This window comes from Harpia harpyja, unplaced genomic scaffold (genome assembly GCF_026419915.1).
Source record: "Harpia harpyja isolate bHarHar1 unplaced genomic scaffold, bHarHar1 primary haplotype scaffold_420, whole genome shotgun sequence".
Taxonomy (NCBI): Eukaryota; Metazoa; Chordata; class Aves; order Accipitriformes; family Accipitridae; genus Harpia; species Harpia harpyja.
Window position 1 is genome coordinate 22,235 of NW_026293350.1, and position 19,619 is coordinate 41,853.

General features: G+C 66.9%; 2 protein-coding genes and 1 long non-coding RNA gene across 3 annotated transcripts; 1 reads left to right on the top strand and 2 right to left on the bottom strand.

Annotated features, from left to right (window-relative positions):
• The first annotated feature begins 32 nt into the window (after window positions 1-32).
• LYPD3 (LY6/PLAUR domain containing 3) lies at window positions 33-9,633 on the top strand. Its single transcript, XM_052779688.1, has 10 exons — window positions 33-88; window positions 1,592-1,672; window positions 1,861-1,939; window positions 2,103-2,238; window positions 2,539-2,661; window positions 4,088-4,214; window positions 7,454-7,576; window positions 7,880-8,056; window positions 8,590-8,727; window positions 9,232-9,633. The coding sequence occupies exons 1-10, from the start codon at window positions 40-42 to the stop codon at window positions 9,369-9,371; spliced, it is 1,173 nt and encodes a 390-aa protein (XP_052635648.1). The 5' UTR covers window positions 33-39; the 3' UTR covers window positions 9,372-9,633.
• Window positions 9,634-10,106: 473 nt separating this feature from the next.
• PHLDB3 (pleckstrin homology like domain family B member 3) lies at window positions 10,107-18,494 on the bottom strand. The gene is given in 10 exon segments (XM_052779687.1): window positions 10,107-10,152; window positions 12,721-12,986; window positions 12,988-13,029; window positions 13,668-13,753; window positions 14,612-14,642; window positions 14,644-14,688; window positions 14,690-14,791; window positions 15,966-16,026; window positions 17,232-17,268; window positions 18,323-18,494. Coding segments are annotated over 10 exon segments (888 nt in total).
• Window positions 18,495-18,714: 220 nt separating this feature from the next.
• LOC128138407 (uncharacterized) lies at window positions 18,715-19,615 on the bottom strand. The gene is made up of 3 exons (XR_008233998.1): window positions 19,524-19,615; window positions 19,363-19,413; window positions 18,715-18,881 (listed from the first exon to the last, which is right to left on the bottom strand). It is a non-coding gene; the product is annotated as an uncharacterized LOC128138407 (long non-coding RNA).
• Between the last annotated feature and the right edge of the window lie 4 nt (window positions 19,616-19,619).

Consider the following 19,619-nt stretch of genomic DNA (forward strand, 5'->3'; position numbering starts at 1 on the left):
AAGGCGGATCCCGGCCGCGTCGCGGGTTCGAGTCCCGCCATGTGCCTGGGGTGGGGGTGGGCGCTGCTGGCGGCGCTGCTGGTGCCAGGTACCCCTCCCCCACCCGCCCTCCCCCACCCCCCCATCCCCTCCCCCACCCCCCTGGGTCCTCTATTGGGGGGTGGGGGGGGGGGTGTGTCCCTGAACTCCTGGGTCCCCTTTTTTGGGGGGGTGGGGGAGGGGCGCTGGGTGTCTGGGACCCTTTTGGGGTGGGGGAGGGGTGGGCGCGGGGGTCCACTATATGGGGGGGGGAGGGGAGGAGGAGTGGGGAACTTAATGGGGGGGGGAGGGGTGGGTGGGGGTCCCCCCGCCCCACACTTGTGGGTCTGTTCGGTTCTTTTTTTGGGGGGGGGTGGCCGGATGCTTCGGTCCGTGCTGGGGGGGGGAGGGGCTGAGTGAGGGCAGGATGTGGGGGGCTGAGTCATGGGGGGGAGGGGAGGGGGGAGGGGGGGAGGGGGGGCTTCCTCCCCGTGAGTCACTGCGGGACGTGGCGGTCTGTTCTGTGGGGCAGGAGATGTGGGTCCCATCTATGGGGAGATGTGGGGCACAAACACCCGGGTCCCTTTCTATGGGGAGATGTGGGGCTGGGACATGGGGGTCTCTTCTATGGGGAGATGTGGGGCACAAACACCAGGTTGCCATCTATGGGGAGATGTGGGTCCCATCTATGGGGAGATGTGGGTCCTTTCTATGGGGAGATGTGGGGCAGGAGTTGTGGGTCCCATCTATGGGGAGATGTGGGGCACAAACGCCAGGTTGCCATCGATGGGGAGATGTGGGTCCCATCTATGGGGAGATGTGGGGCAGGAGTTGTGGGTCCCATCTATGGGGAGATGTGGGGCACAAACACCAGGTTGCCATTGATGGGGAGATGTGGGTCCCATCTATGGGGAGATGTGGGTCCTTTCTATGGGGAGATGTGGGGCAGGAGTTGTGGGTCCCATCTATGGGGAGATGTGGGGCACAAACACCAGGTTGCCATCGATGGGGAGATGTGGGTCCCATCTATGGGGAGATGTGGGGCAGGGACACCCAGCTCCTTTCTATGGGGAGATGTGGGGCTGGGACATGGGGGTCTCTTCTATGGGGAGATGTGGGGCAGGAGTTGTGGGTCCCATCTATGGGGAGATGTGGGGCACAAACACCCTGGTCCTTTCTATGGGGAGATGTGGGGCTGGGACATGGGGGTCTCTTCTATGGGGAGATGTGGGGCACAAACGCCAGGTTGCCATCGATGGGGAGATGTGGGTCCCATCTATGGGGAGATGTGGGGCAGGAGTTGTGGGTCCCATCTATGGGGAGATGTGGGGCACAAACACCAGGTTGCCATCTATGGGGAGATGTGGGGCAGGGACACCCGGCTCCTTTCTATGGGGAGATGTGGGGCACAAGCACCCAGGTTGTTCCTATGGGGAGATGTGGGGCAGGAGTTGTGGGTCCCATCTATGGGGCGCTGTGGGGCAGGAGCCGTGGGTCCCGCCTATATGGGGCGGCGCGGGTGGGGCGCCTCGGGCCCCTCCCACGGTCGCCCCTCCCCCTCCGTCCGGCCCAGCCCCCGCCCTGCGCTGCGGCGGCGTCCCCTGCCCCTCCCCCCAGGACGCGTGTCGCCGGACGACCCTGACGACCCTGACGGGTGAGAACCGACGGGGGCGGGGGGGGGGGGGGGGGGGAGGGGTCGGGCGGAGGCCGACCTTTGACCTTCGACCTTTGACCTTTGACCTCGCCCGGCCGCAGGGGGGGCGGGTGCTGCTGCAGGAGGAGGGGGGCTGTGACGTCGCGGGCCCCCCCGACGTCATCGTCACCTTCCGCTCCCACGGGCAGGTGGTGACGCTGCGGGAGGAGCGCTGCCGGGGGGGAGGGGAGGGCGGCTGCCCCGCCCCCACCCCCCCGCCCCGCTCACGTGAGTGTCCCCGCCCCTCCCCCCCCCCCGGCTCCCTTTCTTTATTATGATTTTGGGGGTGGGGGGTGGGGGGAAACCCCCACAGCCTCCCCCCCCCTTCTTTGGGTGGGGCTGGGTGGGGCTGGGCGTGGCCGCGCTGACCCCCGCCCCCTGCCCCGCCCAGCCCCCGCAGGGCGCCCCCTGCTGTGCCCGACCTGCGACGCGGCCGACGGCTCGTGCCGGCCCCCGCTGGCGGCGCTGCCCTGCCCCCCGCCCCACCGACTACTGCCTTGACGTCATCACCCGCCTGCCCGGGGAAGGTGGGGGAGGGGCGGCCGGGAGAAACGGTCCTTAAACATTTTTTATGTTTTATTTTTTTATTAAAGAGAAAGGGGGGTGGGGGGAGGGGCGGGGGGAGAATGGCCGGAGGCTGGAATCCCTTTTTTTGGGGGGGGGGGAGGGGAAGGGGTGGGTGGGGGAGGGGTGGGGGGAGGGGCAGTCCCTAACGCAGACCCCTGGGTCCCCTTTTTGGGGGGGGGGAGGGGTTTTCGCAGACCCCTGGTGGGGGGGGGAGGGGTGGGGGAGGGGCGGTGCCTGACCCGGAAGTCCCTTTTCCGCAGTGGGGGAGGGGCGGATCCGGGGGTGTGGCCGCGCCGGCGCGTGCCGGGGGCTCCTGGCGTTGGAGAGCGGGCGGGGCCGGCAGGTGGCGCTGCGGTGCTGCCAGCGCGACCAGTGCGAGCCCGGTGAGGGGGAACTGGGATATACTGGGCGGGACTGGGAGGGGGGGTGGGGGGGGCTGGGAGGGGTTTAGGGGGGACTGGGAGGGGTTTAGCGGGGACTGGAATATACTGGGAGGGGGCTAGGAGGGACTGGGAGGGGGTTGGGGGGGACTGGGAGGGACTGGGAGGGGCTTAGGGGGGACTGGGAGGGGACTGGGATAGACTGGGAGGGGGGTTGAGAGGGGCTGGGAGGGGTTTAGGGGGGACTGGGAGGGGTTTAGGGGGGACTGGGAGGGACTGGGAGGGGTTTAAGGGGGACTGGGAGGGGACTGGGATAGACTGGGAGGGACTAGGAGAGGGCTGGGAGGGGTTTAGGGGGAACTGGGAGGGGTTTAAGGGGGACTGGGAGGGGTTTAGGGGGGACTGGGAGGGACTGGGATAGACTGGGAGGGGGCTGGGAGGGGTTTAGGGGGGACTGGGAGAGGCTGGGAGTGGTTTAGAGGGGACTGGGAGGGACTGGGATAGACTGGGAGGGACTGGGAGAGGGCTGGGAGGGGTTTAGGGGGGACTGGGAGGGGCTGGGAGACACTGGGAGGGGGTGGGAGGGGTTTAGGAGGGACTGGGAGGGGTCTAGGGGGGACTGGGAGGGACTGGGATAGACTGGGAGGGGGCTGGGAGGGGTTTAGGGGGAACTGGGAGGGGTTTAAGGGGGACTGGGAGGGGACTGGGATAGACTGGGAGGGACTGGGGAGGACTGGGATATACTGGGACAGACTGAGAGGGAGTGTGAGAGACTGGGAGGGGGCTGGGATAGACTGGGAGGGGGCTGGGAGGGGGCTGGCAGTGGTTTTAGGGGGGACTGGGAGGGGTTTAGGGGGGACTGGGAGGGACTGGGATAGACTGGGAGGGGGGCTGGGAGGGGTTTAGGGGGGACTGGGAGGGGCCTGGGAGTGGTTTAGAGGGGACTGGGAGGGACTGGGATAGACTGGGAGGGACTGGGAGAGGGCTGGGAGGGGTTTAGGGGGGACTGGGAGGGGCTGGGAGAGGGGCTGGGAGGGGTTTAGGGGGGACTGGGAGGGGCTGGGAGACACTGGGAGGGGGTGGGAGGGGTTTAGGAGGGACTGGGAGGGGTCTAGGGGGGACTGGGATAGACTGGGAGGGACTGGGGGGGACTGGGGGGGACTGGGATATACTGGGACAGACTGAGAGGGATTGTGAGAGACTGGGAGGGGGCTGGGATCCGCTGGGAGGGGCTGGGAGGGGATCAGGGGGACTGGGATATACTGGGATCCACTGGGAGGGAGCTGGGAGACACAGGGAGGGACTGGCTTCTACTGGGAAGGGGCTGGGATAGACTGGGGGGGCACTGCTTTATACTGAGAGGTGCTGGAAGTGGAACAGGGACCCCCCAGTAAGGGTCACTGGCCCATACTGGTGTGTACTGGTGCAGAGGAGGAGCCGCCCCCCTCGGGCCTGCGCTGCTGGGCCTGCGAGGGGCCGGAGCCCCACGGCTGCGACCCCCAAGTGCTGCCCTGCCGGGGGGGGCCTGACCCACTGCGCCCTGGCCCGGACCTACGGTGGGGGGCTATGGGGCTGGGGGGGATCTGTGGGGCAATCTCTGTGGGGCTGGGGGGTATTCTATGGGGCCGGGGGGGATCTGTGGGGCAAACTATGGGGCTGGGGGTATTCTATGGGGCTGGGGGGGATCTGTGGGGCAATCTCTGTGGGGCTGGGGGGTATTCTATGGGGCCGGGGGGGATCTGTGGGGCAAACTATGGGGCTGGGGGTATTCTATGGGGCTGGGGGGGATCTGTGGGGCAATCTCTGTGGGGCTGGGGGGTATTCTATGGGGCCGGGGGGGATCTGTGGGGCAAACTATGGGGCTGGGGGTATTCTATGGGGCTGTGGGGGGATCTATGGGGCAATCTCTGTGGGGCTGGGGCGGATCTGTGGGGCTGGGGGGGATCTATGGGGCAAACTATGGGGCTGGGGGTTCCTATGGGACAACCTCTATGGGGCAGGGGGTATTCTATGGGGCTGGGGGGGATCTGTGGGGCAATCTCTGTGGGGCTGGGGGGTCCCTATAGGGCTGAAGGGGTTCCTATGGGGCTGAGGAGTCTCTATGGGGTCCTATGGGACTGGGGGGGGGTTCCTATGGGGATCTATGGGGCAGGGGGGGGTCTATGGGGCTGGGGAAGCCTTGGGGTTCCTATGGGGCTGGGGGGTGGGTCTCTGTGGGGCTGAGGGATCTCTATGGGGCAAGCTCTATGGGGCTGGGGGGTCTCTATGGGGCTGAGTCTATGGGGGTCTCAGTGGGGCTGGGGGATCTCTATGGTGTTCTATGGGGCTGGAGAAGTCTTGAGGGGGGTCCCTAGGGGGCTGGGGGGGTCTCTATGGGGCTGAGGAGTCTCTCTATGGGGTTCTATGGGGCTGGGGGGGTCCCTATGGGGCTGGGAGGGGCTTCTATGGGGCTGGGGGATCTCTATGGGATTCTATGGGGCTGGAGAAGTCTTGAGGGGGAGTCCCTATGGGGCTGGGGGGGGTCCCTATGGGGCTGGGGGGGTCCCTGTGGGTCACTGACCCCCATGTCCCCCCCCCAGGCCCCTCGGGGGAGCCCTGGCTGGTTCGGGGCTGCGCCACCCAAGCGTGGTGCGAGACCCCTCTGGGGCTGGGGGGGCTGCGGGGGGGGGGCCCTGCCCCACTGCTGCCGTGGGTCGCTCTGCAACCGCCTGCCCGGGGACCCCCCCTCCGCCGCCGCCCCCCCCGGGCCCTCCGTCGCCTTCGGCCTCCTCCTCCTCCTCCTCGCTGCCCCACATATCATCTAAGTCTGGGGCAAGTCTGTGGGGCCCGGATGCCCCCCCCCCCAAAAAAAAACCCCGACTGTGTGGGGTGCGGACGCCTGCCCCCCCCCCTTATTTATAATTAATTAATTAAAGGATTTTAATTGATTGCACTGCTGCCTCTGTGGGGGAGGGGAGCCCCCACCCCCCTGGTCCCCCCCCCAGCCCCCAAACTGGGGGGCTGCGCCCCACCCTGCCCCCCCCCAGGTGTTTGGGCCCCTCCTATGTGGGGCAGGGTGGGGCAGGGTGGGGCACCCCCTCCCCCCCCCATGGGGTGTGACTCACTTGGGGGGGGAGTGTGACTCAATCGGGCTGGGCTGTGGGAACGGCTGTGGGGCTGCGCTATGGGGCAGGGCTATAGGGCAGGGCTATGGGGCTGCACTATAGGGCAGAGTTATGGGTCAGGGCTGTGGGGCTGCACTATAGGGCAGAGTTATGGGTCAGGGCTGTGGGGCTGCACTATAGGGCAAGGTTATGGGGCAGGCTATGGGGCAGGGCTATAGGGCAAGGTTATGGGGCAGAGCTATGGGGCTGCACTATAGGGCAAGGCTATGGGGCAGGCTATGGGGCAGGGCTATAGGGCAGGGTTATGGGGCAGGACTCTGGGGCAGAGCTATGGGGCTGCACTATAGGGCAAGATTATGGGGCAGGGCTATAGGGGCTGTGCTATAGGGCAGGGCTATGGGGCAGGATTAGGAGGGTTACCACTATGGGGCTGGCTCTGGGGCTGCACTATGGGGCAGATCTATGGGGTGGAGATCCCGCGGGCTGGCCATGGGGCCTGTGCAATGGGGCAGGGAGGCCGTGGGTCGGGCCGTGGGGTGCCGTGGGCCGTGCTAGGGGGTGGGGAGCCCCGGGGGCCCCCCCACCCTCGCCCCACCCTTTCTCCGCTCCCATAAATCGGGGCGGCTGCGCCCCATAGCACGGGCAAGGCCGAGATGTGGGGCCGGGCTATGGGGGGGGGCCCCCGGCTGCTGCCGCTGCTGCTGCTGCTGCCAGGTATGGGGCAGGGACGGACTTGGGGGGCAGAGGTGGGGGGCTTGGGGGGGCGGGGGGGGGTGTCAGGGCTTGGGGGGCAGGAGCCGTGGGGCTGGGGCTGTTGGGGTCCACGGTGGGGAGGGGGGGCATGTTGGGGGGCTGCTGTGGGGCAGGGAGCTGGGGGGGGGGGTTGTTGTGGAGCTGTGGGGCAGGAGCTGTGGGGCTGGGGGCCGTGGGGCAGGGGGGTGTCAGGGCTCAGGACTGTGGTGCGGGAGCTGTGGGGCTGGTCTGCTATGGGGCAGGGGGGGTGTCAGGGGCCACGGCTATGGGGCTGGGACGCTATGGGGCAGGGACAGAGGGGTGTCAGGGGAGCTGTGGGGCGGGGGGGGGTTGTCAGGGGATCCATGGGGCAGGAAATGTGGGGCAGGGGGGGTTGTCAGGAGTCAGGACTATGGGGCTGGGCTGTTATGGGGCAGAGGGGTGTCAGGGGAGCCGTGGGGCAGGAGATATATGGGGCAGGGGGTGTTGTCAGGGGCCAGAGCTATGGCGCTGGGACGCTATGGGGCAGGGATAGAGGGGTGTCAGGGGATCCATGGGGCAGAAGCTATGGGGCAGGGGGGTTGTCAGGGGCCAGGGCTATGGGGCTGGGCTGTTATGGGGCAGGGGGGGTGTCAGGGGAGCTGTGGGGCAGGAGCTATATGGGGCAGGGGGGGGTGTCAGGGGATCCATGGGGCAGGAACTGTGGGGCAGGGGGGGGTGTCAGGGGTCAGGACTATGGGGCAGGGCTGTTATGGGGCAGAGGGGTGTCAGGGGAGCCGTGGGTCGGTGGGGGGGGGTGTCAGGGCACGCCGTGGGTCGCGCCGTGGGTCGGGCCGGGACAGGCTGAGACAGGTCGAGCGTCCGTGGGGACGCGTCCCCGCGGGCAGGGTGGGGCCCCCGTCAACACCCCCCCCTTGTACCCACATACACGGTGTGGGGGCGGGTGACGTGTGGGGCAGGCGCCGTGGGGCTGGAGTGCCTGAGCTGTGGGGCGGAGGACGGGACCTGCCGTGGGGCCACCAACGTCACCTGCCCCCCCGAGAGCGACGTCTGCGCCGAGGCCTTGGCGGCCGTTACGTGGAGTGAGTGGGGAGATGTGGGGCAGGGGGCGGGGGTCCTTTCTGTGGGGAGATGTGGGGCTGGCTGTCATGGTCCCTTCTATGGGGAGATGTGGGGCACAAACACCTGGGTCCTTTCTATGGGGAGATGCGGGGCTGGATGTCATGGTCCTTTCTATAGGGAGATGCGGGGCTGGGACATGGGGGTGTCTTCTATGGGGAGATGTGGGGCACAAACACCCTGGTCCTTTCTATGGGGAGATGTGGGGCAGGACCCCGGGGTCGTGTCCCCCCCCCATAATTCCTGTGTCCCCCCCCTTTTCCCAGGTCACGGGCGGTTCTCGCTGGGCGGGCGGGGCTGCGGGCGGGGCCAGGCGGGAGCCAACGCCCGGGCCCTGGAGCTCTTCGGCCTCGTCGTCTTCGTCAGGAGGCACCAGTGCCAGGAGGGAGGGGGCTGCAACGGGGAGCTCCCACTGGGGCTGGAGGGAGCCCTGCCCCTGCCCGGTACTGGGATAGACTGGGAAGGGACTGGGATAGACTGGGAGGGAATTGGGAGGCACTGGGGGGGGGGACTGGGAGGCGACTGGGATAGGCTGGGAGGGAACTGGGAGGGACTGGGGGAATTGGGAGGCACTGGGGGGGGGACTGGGAGGCGACTGGGATAGACAGGGAGGGAACTGGGATATACTGGGAGGGACTGGGGGGAATTGGGAGGCACTGGGGGGGGACTGGGAGGCACTGGGAGGGGACTGGGATATACTGGGTGGGACTGGGAGGGGACTGGGGGGCACTGGGATATACTGGGCCATACTGGGAGGGACTGGGAGGGTGCTGGGATGTACTGGAGGGGACTGGGAGGGGTCCGAGGGCTCTTGGGGGGTGTACTGGGGGCTACTGGGAGGCGCTGGGTGGGGGTTGGGATATGCTGGGAGGGACTGGGAGTTTACTGGGGGGGGTACTGGGTGGCACTGGGGGCCATAAGGGGCAGCGGGGGGGGCGGAGCATCCCTGACTCCGCCCCCCTCCCCCGGTTGCCAGGCAACGAGAGCGGCCGGGTGCCCAATGGGGTGCTGTGTTACGGTTGCCCCGACGACGGGCCCTGCCCCCCCACCACCGTCGTCCAATGCTACGACGACCTGCGGGGCTGTTTCCACGGCAACGTCACCCTGAACCTGGGTGAGCACTGGGGGGGACTGGGAGGCACTGGGAGCGGACTGGGCTAGACTGGGAGGGAATTGGGGGGGACTGAGAGGCACTGGGAGGGACTGGGAGGGGACTGGGGGGCACTGGGCTAGACTGGGAGGGAATTGGGGGGGACTGGTGTAGACTGGGAAGGACTGGGGGGGGACTGGGCTAGACTGGGAGGGAATTGGGGGGTACTGGGATAGACTGGGAAGGACTGCGGGGCACTGGGCTAGACTGGGAGGGAATTGGGGGGGACTGGGGTAGACTGGGAGGGGACTGGGGGGCACTGGGATATACCGGGAGGGCAGGGAGGGGCGGGGCGCGGCCACCCTATAGGGCTCCGTGCTCGCTGTAGGGCCTGGGTATCGCCCTATGGGTCCAAGCGACCTAACGGGAGGGGCTTGTTGCCACGGCGACCCTATAGGGCTCTAGAGGTGATGGAAGGAGGGGCGGGGCATAGGGGCCGCCGTGACGAGCCCCGCCCGTCCCCTCTAGGCGGGGTCACCCTATGGCGTGAGGTTCGGGGCTGCGTGAGGGACCAGAGCTGCACCCAGGAGTCCCCGGGGGGACGACGCCGTGGGGCTGAGGGGTTCCTGCTGCGCCGGCAACCTCTGCAACCGCCACCTGGCCAATAAGACCTTCTTCGCCCCCAATTTGCCCCGCCTCGAGCTCCTCCCCCACGGCCACGCCCCCACCACCACGCCCAACGCCACCAAGATGGCCGCCGGCGCCACCAGGGTGGCCGCCGGCGCCACCAAGATGGCCGCCGGCGTCACCAAGATGGGTGCCGGCGCCACCAAGATGGCCGCCGGCGCCACCAAGATGGCCGCCGGCGCCACCAGGATGACCGCCGGCGCCACCAAAGCCAACAGGAGGGTCAACGTCAACGGAGTCAACGCCACGGCCAAGATGGCCGCCACCGACGCTAAGATGGCCGCCACGCAGCCCAACAGGGCCGCCGGCGTCACCGGGGGTCACCGGGGGCGTCGCCGGGGTCACCGGGGGCGTCGCCGCCGGCGCCGACTTGGCCAACGTTGAGTTGGCCAACGCCAACGGGGCGGCCGTTGACCCCGACATGGCCGCCGGCGGCGACAAAATGGCCGCCGGCGGCGACAAGATGGCCGCCGGCCGAGCGGCGTCGGGGAGCGGGGCGCCCCCCGCCAGCGTAACGACGGCGCCAAGGGGCCGGTGGGGCGGGGCCACCCCCTTGGGGGGCCTGGGTGGCTCCTCCCCTTCCTGCTGTTGCCCCTCCTCTAAGGGGCGGGGACACCCCAAAATACCCCACGTGTGCAATAACCGCCCCGCCCCCCCCCCCCCCCCCCCCGGCAGGGCCAATGGGGGGGGAGAACCCCCAAAGTGCCCCTCCCCCGCTATGGGGCACCCCCCAACTTGGGGGGCAGCAGGGACAATAAACGGCTGTGGTGGAACAAGGGGGTCTGCGTCGGCGATTTTTGGGGGGGGGGCCACGCCCGGACACTCGGGGTCCCCTGGAGGACTTGGGGGGGGGGCTGGGAGATGGGTGTGGCCCCACCCCGCCCCACCCACTCCCCCCCCAAAATCACCAGAAACGGGTTTCTTGTCCAAAAACAACCTGTAATAAATACACACAGCCCCTCCCCCACACACACTTTGGGGCACCCCAAAATAGCGGGGGGGGACCCGGGGGGGGTTGGGGAGGTCCCCAGTTGGGTTTTGGGGCTCCCAGTTGGGTTTTGGTGGTTCCCAGTTGGGTTTTGGGGCTCCCAGTTGGGTTTTGTGGCTCCCAGTTGGGTTTTGGTGGTTCCCAGTTGAGTTTTGGGGGCTCCCAGTTGGGTTTTGTGGCTCCCAGTTGGGTTTTGGTGGTTCCCAGTTGAGTTTTGGGGGCTCCCAGTTGGGTTTTGGGGCTCCCAGTGGGGTTTTGGTGGTTCCCAGTTGAGTTTTGGGGGTTCCCAGTTGAGTTTTGGGGGCTCCCAGTTGAGTTTTGTGGCTCCAGTTGAGTTTTGGGTCTCCCAGTCATGGTTTTGGGAGTCCCCAGTGGGTTTCTGGGCTCCCAGTTGGGTTTCGGGGGTCCCCAGTGGGGTTTTTTGGGCTCCCAGTTGAGTTTTGGGGCTCCCAGTTGAGTTTTGGGGGGGGTCCCTAGTGGGGTTTTGGGGCTCCCAGTTGAGTTTTTGGGGCACCCAGTTCGGTTTTTGGGGGTCCCTAGTGGGGTTTTGGGGCTCCCAGTTGAGTTTTGTGGCTCCCAGTTGGGTTTCTGGGTGTCCCCAGTGGGGTTTTGGGGCTCCCAGTTGAGTTTTGGGGGGGGTCCCTAGTGGGGTTTTGGGGCTCCCAGTTGAGTTTTGGGGCTCCCAGTTCAGGTTTTGGGGGTCCCCAGTGGCTTTCTGGGCTCCCAGTTGAGTTTCTGGGCGTCCCCAGTGGGGTTTTTGGACTCCCAGTTGAGTTTTATGGCTCCCAGTTGGGTTTCTGGGAGTCCCCAGTGGGGTTTTGGGGCTCCCAGTTGAGTTTTGTGGCTCCCAGTTCAGTTTTTGGGCATCCCTAGTGGGTTCTTTGGGTCGTCCCCATTTGAGTTCTGGGGCTCCCAGTTGGGTTTTGGGGGCTTCCCAGTTGAGTTTTGGGAGTTCCCAGGTGGATTTTGGGACTCCCAGTTGAGTTTTGGGGGCTCCCAGTTGGGTTTTGGGGGGGGTTCCCAGTTGGGTTTTGAGAGTCCCAGTTGAGTTTTGTGGCTCCCAGTTCAGTTTTGGGGGGGTCCCTAGTGGGGTTTTGCAGCTCCCAGTTGAGTTTTGGGGCTCCCAGATGGGTTTTGAGGGATTCCCAGTTGAGTTTTGGGGGTTCCCAGTTGGGTTTTGGGGCTCCCAGTAGAGTTTTGTGGCTCCCAGTTGGATTTCTGGGGTCCCCAGTTGGGTTTCTGGGCTCCCAGTTGGGCTTCTGGGAGTCCCCAGTGGGGTTTTTGGGACTCCCAGTTGAGTTTTGGGGCTCCCAGTTGGGTTTTTGGGCGTCCCCAGTTGGGTTTCTGGGCTCCCAGTTGGGCTTCTGGGGGTCCCCAGTGGGGTTTTTGGGACTCCCAGTTGAGTTTTGGGGCTCCCAGTTGGGTTTTTGGGCGTCCCCAGTTGGGTTTCTGGGCTCCCAGTTGGGCTTCTGGGGGTCCCCAGTGGGGTTTTTGGGACTCCCAGTTGAGTTTTGGGGCTCCCAGTTGGGTTTTTGGGCGTCCCCAGTTGGGTTTCTGGGCTCCCAGTTGGGCTTCTGGGGGTCCCCAGTGGGGTTTTTGGGACTCCCAGTTGAGTTTTGGGGCTCCCAGTTGGGTTTTTGGGCGTCCCCAGTTGGGTTTCTGGGCTCCCAGTTGGGCTTCTGGGGGTCCCCAGTGGGGTTTTTGGGACTCCCAGTTGAGTTTTGGGGCTCCCAGTTGGGTTTTTGGGCGTCCCCAGTTGGGTTTCTGGGCTCCCAGTTGGGCTTCTGGGGGTCCCCAGTGGGGTTTTTGGGACTCCCAGTTGAGTTTTGGGGCTCCCAGTTGGGTTTTTGGGCGTCCCCAGTTGGGTTTCTGGGCTCCCAGTTGGGCTTCTGGGGGTCCCCAGTGGGGTTTTTGGGACTCCCAGTTGAGTTTTGGGGCTCCCAGTTGGGTTTTCTGGGCGTCCCCAGTTGGGTTTCTGGGCTCCCAGTTGGGCTTCTGGGGGTCCCCAGTGGGGTTTTTTGGGACTCCCAGTTGAGTTTTGGGGCTCCCAGTTGGGTTTTTGGGCGTCCCCAGTTGGGTTTCTGGGCTCCCAGTTGGGCTTCTGGGCGTCCCCAGTGGGGTTTTTGGGACGGGTTTTTGGGACTCCCAGTTGAGTTTTGGGGCTCCCAGTTGGGTTTCTGGGCTCCCAGTTGGGCTTCTGGGGGTCCCCAGTGGGGTTTTTGGGACTCCCAGTTGAGTTTTGGGGCTCCCAGTTGGGTTTTTGGGCGTCCCCAGTTGGGTTTCTGGGCTCCCAGTTGGGCTTCTGGGGGTCCCCAGTTGGGTCCTGGTTTTCTCGCTCATACCCTTGAGCTGCTTCGAGGCAATTTCGTGGCCCCGGGGGGGGAATTTGGTGGCCCTGGGCGGGGTTCGGTGGCCCTGGGCGGGGTTCGCTGGCCCTGGGCGGGGTTCGCTGGCCCTGGGCGGGGCCTTTGGGGTACCCCAGGGGCTTTTTGGGGGGTGGGGGGGTGTTGGGGGTCAGGGGGGGGCCGTCCCCCCGGGTGACGGTGAGGACGGCGTCCATCCAGATGCGCAGGGCCTCGGCGCTGGGGGCCACCAGGCAGAAGAGGCGGGTCGTAGGTCTTCACGCAGAAGGTCAGGCGGGGGTTGGGGCTCTGGGGGGCGGGCAACCTGGGGGTCAGCCCCATAGAGCCCACCCCCGGCCCCATAACTCCCTCCCCGGCCCCATAGATTCCCCACCAGACCCATAGATTCCCCTCCAGGACCCCATAGACCCCTCAGGCAGAAGGTCAGCCATGACTTGGGGGTCTTGGGGGGGACCAACTTGGGTTTCAGCCCCACAGATCCCACCCTCTGACCCATAACTCCCTCCCCAGCCCCATAGATTCTCCACCAGCCCCATAGATTCTCCACCAGCCCCATAGATTCCCCTCCAGGACCCCATAGACCCCTCAGGCAGAAGGTCAGACGTGGCTCGGGGGTCTTGGGGGGGGTTCCAACCTGGGGGCCAGCCCCACAGATCCTACCCCAAGACCCATAACTCCCTCCCCAGCCCCATAGATTCCCCACCAGCCCCATAGATTCCCCACCAGACCCATAGATTCCCCTCCAGGACCCCACAGACCCCTCAAGCAGAAGGTCAGCCATGGCTCGGGGGTCTTGGGGGGGTTCCAACCTGGGTTTCGGCCCCACAGATCCCACCCCGCGACCCACAGCTCCCCCCCGCCCCGCCCCACAGCCCCGCCCCGCAGCCCCGCCCCGCCCCCGCCCTGTAGGGCGCCCCCTGCTGGACCTTGCAGGCCACGCGCCCGTGGTCGTAGTAGACCTCCTCGATGGCCTGGAAGTAGATGACGCCCTTCAGCTTCGTCTCCTCCTTGTCTGGGGGGGGAGCGGCAGGGTCACCCCCCGACCCCCCCGGGCCCCTCCAGCCCCCCCATGTCCATTCCGGCCCCCCCATACCCCCGATAGCCCCCCCCATGTCCCCATAACCCCCCCCAGTGGCCCCCATATCCCACCGTGTCCCCTCTAGCCCCCCCAAAATGTCCCCACCCCCCTCTGTACCCCCCCACGTCCCCTCTAGCCCCCCCAAAGTCCCCTATAGCCCCCCCCACGTCCCCTCTAGCCCCCCCAAAGTCCCCTATAGCCCCCCCCCACGTCCCCTCTAGCCCCCCATACCCCCCCAAATGTCCCCAATAGCCCCCCATGGCCCCATACCCCCCCAATACCCCCCCCCAATACCCCATAGCCCCCCCCCCACCGACCCACACCCCCCCAATACCCCCCCATGTCCCCATAACCCCCAAATACCCCCATAACCCCCCATACTGCCCCATAGCCCCCCCCAATATCCCCCAATAGCCCCCCCATACCCCCCCCAATACCCCCCAATACTCTCCATAGCCCCCCCCATACCGACCCATGTCCCCTATAGCCCCCCAAATGTCCCCTCTAGCCCCCCCATACCCCCCAATACCCCCTGATAACCCCCCCATAACCCCCCATAGCCCCCCCATACCGACCCATACCCCCCCAAAACCCCCCCAATACCCCCCGTACCCCCCCATACCAACCCGTACCCCCCAATAACCCCCCCATAGCCCCCATAACCCCCCCATACCGACCCATGTCCCCTATAGCCCCCCCAAATGTCCCCTCTAGCCCCCCCCATACCCCCCAATAACCCCCGATAACCCCCCCAATACCCCCCCCAGTCCCCCCCCAGTGCCCCCCCCGTACCCCCATAGTAGGCCAGCACCCTGCGGCGGGGGGTCGAGGTGGAACCAGCGGCGCCTCCAGGTCTTGAAGCGCCCCCCCCAGTTTGGTGAGGGGACCCCGGCAGGAGCCCCCCGACACCCGCACGGCCCCGCACCCCTCGGGACGGTGCCCCCGCGCCCGCAGCTCCCCCGCCAGGTCCAGCTGGGGGGGGGGGGACCCCAAAAAATGGGGGGGGAGAGGGATGCACCCCTTGAGTCCTACAAGACCCCAGGCGGCACCCCCAAAATCCCAACCAGCGCCCCAAAAACGGGGGGTGCGCCCCAAGATCCCACCCGGCACCCGCCGGACCCCCCCGGGACCCCCAAAACTCCACCCAGTGCCCCAAAACCCCAACCAGCACCCCAAAAAGGCGAACAGCACCCCAAAATCCCAACCAGCACCCCAAAAACAGGGGCTGTGCCCCAAAATCCCAACCAGCGCCCCAAAAACGGGGGATGTGCCCCAAAATCCCACCCGGCACCTGCCGGACCCCCCCCAGGACCCCAAAACTCCACCCAGGACCCCAAAACCCCAACCAGCACCCCAAAATGGCGACCAGCACCCCAAAAACAGGGGCTGCGCCCCAAAATCCCAACCAGCGCCCCAAAATGGTGACCAGCACCCCAAAATCCCACCCAGCACCCCAAAAACAGGGGATGCGCCCCAAAATCTCACCCAGCACCCCAAAAAGGCGAACAGCACCCCAAAATCCCAACCAGCGCCCCAAAAACGGGGGATGCGCCCCAAAACCCCAACCAGCACCCCAAAATGGCGACCAGCACCCCAAAATCCCACCCAGCACCCCAAAAACAGGGGATTCACCCCAAAATCCCCACCCAGCACCCACTTGACCCCCCCCAGGACCCCAAAACCCCACCCCAGCACCCCAAAAACAGGGGATGCGCCCCAAAAATCCCACCCAGCGCCCCAAAATGGCGACCAGCACCCCAAAATCCTAACCAGCACCCCAAAAACAGGGGCTGCACCCCAAAACCCCACCCAAGACCCCGCCCACCACCCTAAGACCCCGCCCAGGCGCACCCAGACCCCACCCACCGCCCCAAAATAGCGCCCAGCACCCCAAAACCAGGGGGCTGCGCCCCAAAATCCCACCCAACGCCCCCCACAGCACCCCCAAAAACCGGGGTCTGCACCCCAAAACCCCATCCAGGACCCCGCCCACCACCCTAAAGCCCCGCCCAGCCACACCCAGACCCCACCCACTGCCCCCAAATGGCGCCCAGCACCCCAAAACCAGGGGCTGCACCCCAAGATGGGGGATTGGGGGGGTCACTGGTGGGTCACTGGGAGTTACTGGGGGGGTTACTGGTCTCACCTCGGGTGGGGGCGGGGGCCGGCGCCGGGGGGGGCGGGGCCTTCGCGGCCCGTCGGGCCTCCTGGGGGGGGGAAGGGGGAGAGAGAATTGGAGACCCCCGCCCCCTACAGGGCAAGCCACGCCCTCTCCCAGCCCCATCCCACGCAGACCACGCCCCTCCAAGACCACGCCCCACCCCCCTCTTCAAGACCCCCACCCGCATCAGGGCCACACCCCTGTCAGATGCCACGTCCCCAGAAAAAACCACACCCCCCATTCCAGGCCACGCCCACGCCCCCCCAGGTCCTCTATGTGTGGGGCAATATGTGGGTCCCAGACCCATATGTGGGGCAATATGTGGGTCCCAGACCCCTATGTGTGGGGCGATATGTGGGTCCCGGACCCCTATGGGGGGGGATATGTGGGTCCCAGACCCATATGTGGGGCAATATGTGGGTCCCAGACCCCTATGTGTGGGGTGATATGTGGGTCCCGGACCCCTATGTGTGGGGCAATATGTGGGTCCCAGACCCCTATGGGGGGGATATGTGGGTCCCGGACCCCTATGGGGGGGATATGTGGGTCCCGGACCCCTATGTGTGGGGCGATATGTGGGTCCCGGACCCCTAGGGGGGGATATGTGGGTCCCCAGACCCATATGTGGGGCAATATGTGGGTCCCAGACCCCTATGTGTGGGGCGATATGTGGGTCCCGGACCCCCTACCCGCGCCCCGCAGCAGCCGCTCCTCGCTCGGCCAAGGCTTCCCGCACCCGACGCTCCAGCTCGGCCAGGTGGAGGCAGGGTGCTGTGGGGCAGGGGAGGGGGGGGTCACTTGTGGGGCAGGGGGCACTTGGGGGGGCAGGGGGGTAGTTGGGGAGGAAGGGGTTTAACTTGTGTGGCGGGGGCACTTGGGGGGCAGGGGGGCACTTGTGGGGCTGGGGGGCAGTTGGGGGGGCAGGGGGGTAGTTGGGGGGCTGGGGGGGGCACCTATGGGTCTGGGGGAGGGTTATGGGGCAGTTATGGGGCAGAGATGGCAGTTATGGGGCTGGGGGGGCAGTTGGGGGGCAGTTATGGGGCAGAGGGGGCAGTTATGGGGGCTGGGGGCAGTTATGGGGCAGAGGGGGCAGTTATGGGGCTGGGAGGGCAGTTATGGGGCAGAGGGGGCAGTTATGGGGCGGGGGGCAGTTATGGGGTGGGGGGAGTTATGGGGCTGGGAGGGCAGTTATGGGGCAGAGGGGGCAGTTATGGGGCAGGGGGGGGAGTTATGGGGCAGGGGATCTCTCACCTGTAGGACTCGGGGTCCAGCTGCAGGGCCAGGACACCTGGGGGGGGGGGCACGTCAGCACCCCCCAAACCCCCCCCGGACCCCCAAGTACCCCCTGGGACCCCCCAAGTACCCCCCCAGCACCCGCAACCCCCCCCCCCAGGCCCCCCAAGTCCTCCCCCCCCAGCCCCCCAACTACCCCATAGACCCCCCAAATCCCCCCCAGCCCCCCCAAATCCGTCCCCCCCAGACCCCCAACTGTCCCCCAGGACCCCCCCAACAACCCCCCCCCCCCCCCCAAAAAAAGGGGGGTGTCCCCCCCCATCTCACCCTGGCCGTGGTGGTGGAGCGGGGGCGGGGGGGCGGGGGGGGGGGGACCCCCGCGCTCCCCCCCCGCCGTCGGGGGAGGCTGCCGGCCCGCTGCAGCCCTATGGCACCCCTGGGGGGCAGGAGGGGGGGGGTGAGGGGGGGCACTTGGGGGGCAGGAGGGGGGGTGGGGGGGCACTTGGGGGGCAGGAGGGGGGTGGGGGGAGGTATTTGGGGGGGGTCTGGGGGGGTCCTGGGGGGGTCTATGGGGTTACTTGGGGGGTCCCAGGGGGGGATATGGGGGTCTGTGGGGCACTTGGGGGGCAGTGGGGGAGCAGTTTGGGGGGCAGAGGGAGGGTGCTTAGGGGGCAGGGGGGAGGTATTTGGGGGGGGTCTAGGGGGGGGTTTGGGGGGGTCTTATGGGGTTACTTGGGGGTCCCAGGAATTACTTGTGGTTCATAGGGGGGGGTACTTATGGGTCGGGGGGGGGTCTATGGGGTACATGTGGGTCACAGAGAGGCACTTGTGGGTCCCAGGAGGGGATTTGGGGCAGCTATAGGGAATTTCGGGGTCCCAGGGGGTTACTTATGGGTCTGGGGATTTACTTGTGGGTCCCCGGGAGTTACTTGTGGGTCACAGGGCAGCACTTGGGGGTCACGGTGGGTACTTGTGGGTCTCAAGGGGTTACTTGTGGGTCGCAGGGAGGCACTTGGTGGGTCCCAGGAGGGGATTTGGGGCAGCTATAGGGAACTTCGGGGTCCCAGGGGGTTACTTATGGGTCCGGGGGGATGACTTATGGGTCGCACCTGGACGGAGCTGCGCAGCGGCGAGGACGCAGGGGGGGTCGCGCTGGTGGGGGCCCAGCAGGATCAGCCGCCGGTCGGTGCGGTGGGAGAACATCAGCTGGGGGGCACCCGGGCGTTGGGGGGGGGATGCGGGCGTCCTGCCCCACATCTCCCCATAGAAAGGACCCCCCATGTCCTGCCCCCACATCTCCCCAGAGGAAGGACCATGACATCCTGCCCCACATCTCCCCATAGATGGCGACCTGGTGTTTGTGCCCCACATCTCCCCATAGAACAGACCCCCCCATGTCCCTGCCCCACATCTCCCACCTGCCCCCCCCGCCGTCACCCGCCGCCTCCGCCGTCATCGTCTCCGCCTTCACTGACGAGGGCCCCCGATGACGTCACCGCCGCCCCCGATGACGTCACCGCCGCCCTTTGACCCTCCAGATCCTCCAGCAGCTCCGGCACTTGTGGGGCGCGGACGTCGGGGTCCCCAAATCTGTGGGGCCCGGACGGCCGGACCCCCACCCTCGCCCCGTCGTTCGGCTCCGCCCTCGTCCACTAGGGGGCGCTCGTCCTGGGTGGGGGAGGGGCACGCCTGGGTCCTGGCCCCGCCCCCTCTACCCTGCTGCTCCACACCCAAGGGTGGGGGAGGGGGCCCAGACGTCACGGGGCGGGGGAGGGGTGGGGACCCCCGCCCTGGCAGGACCGGTTGGTCGGGGTGGGGGAGGGGTGGGGCGAACCGGGGGCGTCCTGCCCCCACATCTCCCCATAGAAGGGACCCACATGTCCCTGCCCCACATCTCCCCATAGAACAGACCCACATCTCCCCATAGAAGGGACCCACATGTCCCAGCCCCCACACCTCCCCATAGACAGGACCATGACATCCAGCCCCACATCTCCCCATAGGTGGGACCCCGGGTGTCCCTGCCCCACATCTCCCCATAGAACAGACCCCCATGTCCCACCCCACATCTCCCCATAGAAAGGACCCGGGTGTTTGTGCCCCACATCTCCCCACAGAAGAGACCTCCCCCCCCCCGCCCCCCAAGTACCTCCAGTTTTAACCCCTCGAGCTCCAGCGCAGCCGCCGTGGGGTCCGGGTCCTGCGAGGGGGCTCCCAGTTCAGCCCAGTCCATCCCAGTAACCCCCCCTCTCCCCCCCCAGTGCCCTCCCTCCCTCCCTCCCAGTATACCCCAGTATACCCCAGTCTCACCCCGCTGCTCTCCTCTCCCTCCTGGGGGGTCGGGGGGGGGGTCGCCCCCCCCCGTGTCGTGGTGCACCATGGGAAGGCGGCGGGGGGAGGGGAGGT